Genomic DNA, 9,349 nt, shown 5'->3' with positions numbered 1-9,349 from the left:
GTGAAGATGAATGCCTCGTTGTTCAGAAGTGCTTGGAAAAATTACTTTCCCCACAAAAGCGATTACATTGTTTTTGGTTTTTAATTCTCATGGTGGCCTATTAATAAATGTTGTCTTATTTCCCAAGCTAATGAAAAGGACAAATATTAGACTTGCCTTGCCTTGTGTAGCTGCTTTGATAATGGCTTTCCAGCTCATGCATATGTTTTTTTTTTTTTTTTTTAAAGGCTGTATCTGGTGTCTGGTAATTCGGTATACCTGGATCATGTGCAAGGTTTCTTGTATAGAAAGAGGCTGATCCGGGATTGTATTTACCTGGAGGAGAGCAGCTGGACGAGACAGTTGCTGCCTGAATCGCTCTACACACTGCTGGAGTTTGACACCAAGCTCTCTCAAGGTAGGTTCAGCTAACATGTGAAAGAGCCTGAATCGATCTAATGACTGCAGAACAACTGTATGTAATCCAGTTCCTCAGTGGTTTATATTGTGATTAATCCTCCATATTCAATTTGTAAGCTTTGCAATGCTTTGCAGTCTTCTGAGACCCTCAGGTCTAGTCTTTTGCTGCGTTTAGTGTATTTCTGCTCTTATTAGATCCTCTCATTAACATCTTGTTTTTAGCTGATGCTGTCTTATTAAATGCAACTTGTCAAGTTTTTTTTTTTATTCAGCAGATTTTTGTCTTTGTTGGTGTTAATCCAGTCCTCTATGAGAAGTCAGGACCACACAGTGTCCATGGCACTTTTATTAAAGGATCTCTCATATCAAATTTTCTTACAAGTTTCATGTAGATGGCTGTTTTAATAATTGCTAATTTGTGATCGACTAATGTAATGTAATGAAAAGAAATGACTTGCACAATTTTTTTCAATGACCCAATTGTTAAATTAAATTATAATTTAGATTGTTAATATATAAAAATGAAATAACCACTTTTTTTTCTTAATTATAATATATATATATATAAATAAATATAAATAAAACATAAACAATTAAGACTAAATTTAAGGACCATACCAAAAAAAAAAAAAAAAAATCCAAACATTTAATAAAATGAATAATATAGAAATACCATAGCATGGGGGAAAATACTGCTTGCATTTTATTTTAATTTCATTAACGATTTACGTGCGGTAGTATGAAAATAAAAATGCAAACTTTAATACAGTAAAAATATTTTTACTGCATGTGTAAATTATTTTACAATTTTAGACTTTAGATTTTAAAATGTTTTATGATTTATATATATATATATATATATATATAATTTTTTTTTTTTTTTTTTTTGCAATTGTGTACATTTTTTACCCTTTTAAACTGTATTGTGTATATCGGTCACCTTGCTGTCTACATACTGAATCTAAATTGCCAATTTAAAAGAATAAATGAATAAGTTAAGATTTGTTTGTTTTCTGATGGTCACCTTCATAGCCTTGATGTGTGTTTTGTTTGAACAGTGAGTTTACATGGGCACTGTCTGACGGTGAAGCTCAGTCGACTCGTATGGCTGTACCTGAGCTCTGGGCAGGGGCTCTATCTGGAGGCGCTGAAGGGAATGCTGCTGCAGTCCGCTCGGGACAGTCTCGGCCATCTCAACAGTCTTCAGGTCAGTCAAGTGCCTGTGGTCTAGACCTCATACACTCGGCCAAACCTTTGGTGTTTTAACTGACTTTTTATAACATGCCTAAAAAAGATTTTCCATTTTCTTTCTTTTTAATTACTTTTTAGTTGTTAGTCTTCAGGTTTTAGTGCACAATCATTCATTCTCAATTTATGTCTGAGTAAATGCAGTGCACATACAATGATAATTGTTTTTAATTTTGATAATTGTTTTTAATTTTAATTAAAAAAATTTTAATTATTGGTTTTAGAAGGCCAAATGATCACTAGTCTCCACTCAAGATGCTTTTATTGTAACTATCATGTGACTTTTTTACTTGGATTAACCTTAAGCACCTTTACACTCCACTTACGTCTCATAATTTTTCCTTAAAATTCAGTAAAAAAAAACCCTCTAGTATAGATACAACTGAGTGCAATATATATATATTTAGTTAAATTGCTCAAGAGGATGCATTTTATGTTTGCATAGTTTTGGAAAAAAGGTTAAGTGAACTGCAGTAACTTGATGACTTTTTTAATTTACGCTTTTAAACTTTATTCCTAAATAATAAGTAATCTTGATTACTACCAGTACTTTTTTTTTTTTTTTTTTTAAACCATTCTTTTGACCATTTCACTTAAAAAGTACATTTGAGTGTAAAACCTACTGTATATTGAGTTAATAAAACCAATTTTTCTACCTTTTATTATTAGCAAAAATATTAAAGAAACCAATGTAGAAAAATACTTTATTTGACATTTGTACAAATGAAAAGCAGTTTACAAAATGGAAAAATAGTTAATACTTTGTACATAAATAGACCTTTGGCATTTGTAAAATCTAGCTGGAAAATGAAAAGCTTAAGAATTCAAAGACTGATGAGAAATTCAAACCAACCAGTGGCTTTCAGTGCGCAGTGAGTGGGTCATGTCAGTCAGTGCACGTTTCTTTTCTATTCATATATATACACAAGTCGTCATGCTAGCAGCGATCACACTGTACAGCTCCACATACATTCTCCATCAGGTTATGAGCAGCTCTCTGCCTGAGAATTAATATGCATTGCTTGTGAATATGGCTTAGCTCATCTGCACCTTTATGAAATAAACCATGTCTCTGCCAATTATGGAAAATACCCTTCGATTTCAGTCTGTGGATCTGCTGCATAGATTTGTAAAGGCACAGAATAATATTACATATCTGCTGATAAATGCTGGTTAACGTGAGAAGGTTGCATAGTGCAATATAAGTCTAATTATTTACCTTAATCTATTCCCTTCTTTAAATAAAAATAAATTCTAAACCTAAGCACGTGCACAAGGTATTATGAGCACATAATGACAAAACCTCCATTTTAAATGCAAAACATGCTTAATATACTTTAAATACAATGGGAGTACAGTCACGATAAATAAGCACTATATAGACGCTTGTACTGTAAATATCTTAAACATTCGTCACCTTGGAGCAAATATGTATGCTTGACATGACTGCATCGCTCGACTTTATATGATCAACTATAAAAAATTTAGCTTGGGGTCAAAATGAACTTGCTGAAACCATTCAGATCAAGAACAACGAATAAAAGAAATTCTTAAAATACCTGAGTGCACAAGTTTTGCATTATATGCATTATCTGGAGTATATAAAATGTCATGAGCGTGTTAGGAAGTAACCGAAGGTGCAGAACATTCCGTTTCCTGTCTGCCTTTGGAACTCAACCTGTGCAACTTGCTCTGAACTGAACTGTGCCGCAGCATTAGAAAAGCAGCTCATATTTTATTCTAATTAAAAATAGTTAATCGGTGTCCTGAATAGATTCACCTGGATTCCTCTGCTGTCATTTATTCTGAAATGGAACATTGCTAGCTTCTTTGGAAGCTCAAATATACTAAAAGACAACAAACCAAAAACTCAGATGAGGTGCAGGATGTTGGAGATGAAGGACCTTTCAAATGCTGCTGTTTGTCCTGTTTTTTTTATTTTATTGATGTGTAGAGTCCTGAACGTCGACCTGCGACCTGTAGCTGTTGGGTAAAGAAAGGACAAGCTTCTTTGGGTAAAAGAAAAAAATCACTGACATCCATGAAGTTTGGAGGTACACAAAGAGGAACACAAGGCACTTTAGGACACCACTTGCTCAAAGACGACTGACAGGAACAGTGTGAGGAACTCAACCTCAAACAGTCTCAATAAATACATGAAAACATTCAAACGCCTTAAATTCAACAACCACAAGAAAAATAAAACAAGAAACTTGTTGTAAAGACGTCCTTGTAAACTGGATTCACAGCTTGGTCAAACCGTTAGTAGTCAGAAAGACCTTGTTTGTTTGCATCAGGTTGACTTTATTTTCCCTTTAAGAGCTCTGAGAGAGCGCCGTCTGTCCTGACGAGCCAGAAATATAAGCCTCATTGCGTCACACAGTTTTCACCCATGTCCTGTGCGTAACGGTCTGAGATGAGCGTCCTCAGCTCGTCAATGTCTTTCCTCAGCTGGCACACCTCCACCAGCTTGGCCCGCAAGCCGTCCTCCATCGGCGGCTTCTCGCTCTCCTCCGCCGAGGAGCTCATAGCTGGGGAAAAAAAATGAGTGTCACAAATGGAAATTTTCTTTCTATTGGCTGATATATGACTTTATATATGGGTACTTTACTGGTGCTGCAATTATAAAGTGCATTTATAATTAATTATGAAAATGTTAATGTCACACATCATCATGTTTCACATTATATTAGCAAAGCTAAATGGGAGAAGTCAGTGTCACATGATCCTTCAGAAATCATATCTGATATGCTGATCTGCTGCTTAAAAAAAATGTATCAATTATTAAGGTTTTTGTGGAAATTTTTGAATGAATAGAATTGTTGATGAAAAGAAAGTTTAAAAGAACAACATTAAAGTATAAATCTTTTGTTATAAATTATAAGATGTCTTCACTGTTCTAATTTAATTTAATGCATACTTGCTGAAAAGTAATTACAAATAAATAAAATAAACTTAAATTTAAAAACACTGCTGAATGTAATCTTGCGCGAATCTTAAAGGAATATCAGTTTTTCAAACTGTACATTTTAATGTTGTGATGTATAATTCGACTTGCAACATTTAAACCAAAAGAAAAAACATTTAAATATAAAGTGACAACTACAATATTTAATTGAAATGAGTAATAATGCATTAATTAATTAATAATACTAAAAGTGCAATATACATTTTTGAGACTAGAGATGCACAGAATTATAATTTTTATAATATTTTATCTAAAGTCAAACAAGTTTACTAATAATGCAAATAAACAGAGAATATTAGAGACTACTTTAAAAAGATAATGTGTTGCAAAGGCAGAGTTTTCTATGTTATGCATGAGTGTTTACATTTGATGCCAAGCAGCAGGGCCAGGTTGGGCTCTTTGCCTTGAGCTCTCTGTGTGAGGACACTGCACAGGCCCTTCAGATCCAGCAGACACAGGGACATCTCCTTCAACAGGGGCCCGGGGCTCACATTCAGCGTCTCCTCGTCTGCCTGCCTTTGGTTCTGTGGAGATAAAAATACAGAAAGAAAAACCCTTTTAAACACTCGCAGCAGGGTGAACCAGGACAGAGCCTTTCAAGTGAACGTTCAGAGTTTAATTTTAAATTGTGGAAGTACAAAGAAGCCCCGGTTTGTCACATTTGCCACTGGAGATTTGAGAGAATGGTTATTTTCACCTTCAAATGCTATTACGGACACAAAGAATGTGTTAATGCAGCATTTTACGCTGCAGTGTGATTTTTGAAACTAAATATATTGCCAGAGCTTGTCAAATTTCCTAAAGCCTATTAATTACATTCACAACAAAAAGACACTACATTACAAAAACTAAAATGTAATCAAAGAATAACACACGCTACATCTGAAATCACACGCTACTGCACGACTGTTCAAAAGTTTGGAGAGAGAATGTGAAAAGACAACTAAAATATGAAATTAAGTTTAAATATGAACAATACTAAGAGTAATGAATTGACTAGGGATGCCCAGAATTTTTAGATATTAATATCTAATTTACAGCCAAACAGGATTATGTTGGATTACTTATAATGCAAATAAACAAAATATGAAAAAAATATTGAGAATGTGCTGCGCTGCTAAAACTAGGTAAGACAAGTTTTAAATAATATTTTTAATTCAAGATGAAGGATGCATTAAATTGGCAAAAACACTATAAAAAAAAACTGTTCTTTTGAACTTTTGTATTACAGAATCCAATTTTTTTTTACAAAAATTATGGTTTCCACAAAAATAGGTTCATACAGTATATATAATAATAAGAAATTAATAAATATTTTCAAATGGAATATATATAAAAAACTAATTTTTACTGTAATTACTTTTTTTTTTTTTTTTTTACTGTATTTTTAAATATTAATAAATGTAGACTTGGTGAGCATAAGACTATAAAATGCTTACCGACCGCAGACTTTTCTGTGTTCAATGGAGACTTGGTTAATTGATTATAAAATATAAACCTACCGAAAAATGTTAGGAATGTGTTGTAAAACTACTCTTATGTAACAGCTGCTTGGAAATGAAATACTTCTTGTTTAAGGTTCCAGGTTCTGTGGTTTTAAAAGCAGTTGTGAACTGTATTACGAGGGAACCAAACACGCATCCCTAACATGGGATCTTGTATACTTGGTAATCAAACTTAACAATACTCGGCGGGTTTCGCATGAGAAGGCAAGTAAGAGCATCTCTGCTAATAATCTGGTTTCTCTGTGGCAGCGGTGTGATGTATGGCTCTCTGTGGATCAGTGCGGCTGTATCACGCATGACTGCGGCTCTCCCTCACCTTGAGACGGCGTGGTGAAAAATGATGTCCTGAATTCTAACGAGGGCCGGTTGGGTTATTCATGACTCGACTGCCATGGAAAAGCAGGGCAAGGAATTTAATGGCACAAAAATGAGCCTTCCAAAAAGATTTTAACTTCCGTTACTAGGATGAAAAAACCTCATGCGGCACTTTAGAGTCCCTTTGTGGGTGGATTGGAGTGTCATACCTGCTGAAGAGTTTTGGAGAGGGTTTCAAGTTCCTCCTCACATTCCAAGAGCTGCTTGCGAAGTTCCTGCGTGATTCCCCTCTCCCTCTGCAACTTCTTTTCCAGGGTCTGCAAGAGGACAAAGGGCGTTTAGTGCATGTGTGTCTTAAGCAAGCATGCTCTGATTGCACAATTTAAAATAATCATCAACGTTCAAGACACCACTTCATCCATCCGATCCAAATCAGGATTTTTATCCTCAAGCTTCCACTACAAAAGCTAGAATATAACGTCTTACCGACATCTCTAGAGTGAGTTTGTCAATCTGCTGCTTCTGATTGCCGATCAGCTGAAACAAAAGAAATCACAGAGTGAATCATCTCACATGACTTTAGTTTAAAACTGTTTAAAGTGTGTGTCTTTTGTATTAAAACATTCTACCTAGACAACATTCTGTATTAGCCAAAAAATCTGGAAACAATTCCACATTATCTAAAAAATGGTTTAATTTAAATGCTTGAAATTAGTATTGTAGTCAGACATATACAGTATTGTACATACTGTATATGCATGTTTGTGTGTGTGCAAAAAAAAAAAAAAAAAAAAAAGCAGCCAACTGGTTTCCAAATGTGATTCATTTCAATTTCTGGTTTTTATAACCTCATTAATGTTCTAAAAGGTGGGATATATTTAACAGTATAGAATTGTTTCCAAACATTTAGCCAGTTTTCGTTTTAGAACTACACAATTTTAAATTGTAATATTTCACAATATCACTGCTTGTGCTGTATTTTCGTGAGCAGCATTATTAAAATCCAAACTTTTGACCAGTAGTTTATAAGTTCTGTATTTAGTATAAAAATGCAATCTCCCAGAGATTTATTAATTATAATGTACTATAAGACATCCAAGACAGAAACATCTGGAAATAAAAGCAGCGAATGATTACAATAATGTATTTTTAAGCGTCATTAGGTGCATCATGGGAGATCAGTACCAGGCTGTTTTGGCTCTGTTGTTCTAGCAGGCCAGTGTTTTCCCTCTCCAGCTGCTTCAGGTCCAGCATGGGCAGCCGTACTCCATCCTCCAAGCACTTCTCCACTTTCTCTTGTAGGCTACAAAGAGAAGTTTTATCATTGGTTCAGTAAAATGAAACAAGGCACAGAGAGAAAATCCTAACAGATCCTCATTATTTATATCAAAGCAGCTGTGGCCTTCCATTATTTTTTCAGTCCGAGCGGATGATTGGCCTGATTTCATTCCCATGTTTACGGCAGGTTTTCTATGTTTTAATAAGAGTACTGGGCACTTTGATCTTCAGCTCACTTAACAAGGACTGTGCACTTTATATTTAAGAAGTGGCTTTCAGAAAGGAAGCAAATCAAAAGCAATGCTTCTGGCTGTGAGCTCGTCTCAACAGAGTGAGTGTGTAAGTGCAGTACCTTTGAACAGCAGCCATGAGCTCTATCTCCCGCTTGGATTGGGTCTCAATGAGGGCATCTTTCTCCCGCAGCAGGGTTCGGTTTTCCTCCAGGGTTTTCTCCAGCTGGGCGACGGTATCCTCCAAAGCCTGCTTCTTCCTCTGCACTTCCTGCAACTGCACAACACAGACAGAGAGGAGTACAGTAATGCTACTACACACCACTTTAAAGACATTTATAATCACCATTTTCTAATGTCTACTCAAATGTGAAATTTCATTTTGGCCGTGATCAGAATTTTTTTCTTGCTTTTAAGAATTGTTTTAAAATTGGTGTTTAATTAGGTACAAACATTTAATTGAGAAGAAAAGATGACACCACTTGTCAGTAAATTAGCAAATTAGTATATTTTATATATGTGTTTATTTCACTTCTTAAAAAAAAGCTACTTGTTAATTGGCTTTTATCCAAAGCGACTTACAATGCATTCATGCTAACATTTTTTACCTAACATGTTCCATGGGAATCGAACCCACAACCTTCTGCGCTGCTAACACAATGCACTACCACTGAGCCACAGGAACACTATAACAGCAAATAGCAATAACAAAACTATTTGACAATGAACTAAGAAAAACAAGTAAGATTGCGACTGTCACATGAGCAGCTGTTTGCACTTATCTGTTAGCAGAACGCCATGGGGACTGACACTGATGTTGGTTTAGCACTGAATGTAGACGTTAATTATGCCCTGATTAACTTGATTAAGATCACTTTAGATGTTTGGGGCGGACAATCAGATTTAAGGTTGAACAGGATGGTGATAAATTAGGAAAAAGTGACATTTGAGGTATCAGCAAAAAACAAAACCCTGTGAAACCAGGCTAACATATGGCTAGTTTTGCAGTTAAAGCTGGAGGACGGCCCGTACCTGCTGAGCCTGCGTCTGGACCTCGTCCAGCGAGGGCAGGTCTGCCAGGTACTTCTCCAGCGTCTCGATGCGCTGCTGCTTCTCCTGATTCTGTTCCTGTTCACGCTGGCACTTCTTCTTCAGACTGCTGATGTAGCGGTCACGTGTTTTCATCTGGACCCAAAACACATCTTGTTACTCATTTACCAAATGCTTTACGTACGCACAAATTTGTGTGTGAAATCTGTACAAAAGTTTCCACAAGCAAATCTCAATTCACCAAGAACTTTATAAACTTTACATTTATGAAAAAGGTTCGAACAACTGAAACCACACATACGCCAAAATCACATGCGTTAGATGGCCTGTATAATAATAATAATAATAATAATAAT

The 9,349-nt window shown here is 35.3% G+C and overlaps 1 protein-coding gene across 2 annotated transcripts in view; it reads right to left on the bottom strand.

The window, feature by feature from the left end:
- Nucleotides 1-2,337: 2,337 nt before the first annotated feature.
- Nucleotides 2,338-9,349, bottom strand: part of LOC127938407 (centrosomal protein of 85 kDa-like) — a 64,836-nt gene continuing 57,824 nt past the window's right edge. For both annotated transcript variants that reach the window (XM_052535003.1, XM_052535002.1), the window contains exons 7-13: nt 8,976-9,128; nt 8,066-8,220; nt 7,621-7,738; nt 6,922-6,972; nt 6,645-6,752; nt 4,980-5,139; nt 2,338-4,178 (exon numbers count right to left, since the gene is read on the bottom strand). In XM_052535003.1, the coding sequence (XP_052390963.1) occupies nt 4,015-4,178; nt 4,980-5,139; nt 6,645-6,752; nt 6,922-6,972; nt 7,621-7,738; nt 8,066-8,220; nt 8,976-9,128 (909 nt within the window). In that variant the 3' untranslated portion in view covers nt 2,338-4,014. The remainder of the gene's footprint in view (nt 4,179-4,979; nt 5,140-6,644; nt 6,753-6,921; nt 6,973-7,620; nt 7,739-8,065; nt 8,221-8,975; nt 9,129-9,349) is intronic.

The sequence above is a fragment of the Carassius gibelio genome, chromosome A20, assembly GCF_023724105.1.
Source record: "Carassius gibelio isolate Cgi1373 ecotype wild population from Czech Republic chromosome A20, carGib1.2-hapl.c, whole genome shotgun sequence".
Lineage (NCBI taxonomy): Eukaryota > Metazoa > Chordata > Actinopteri > Cypriniformes > Cyprinidae > Carassius > Carassius gibelio.
Note: the sequence above shows the minus strand (reverse complement) of the source record. Positions and strands in the feature narration are given on the sequence as shown.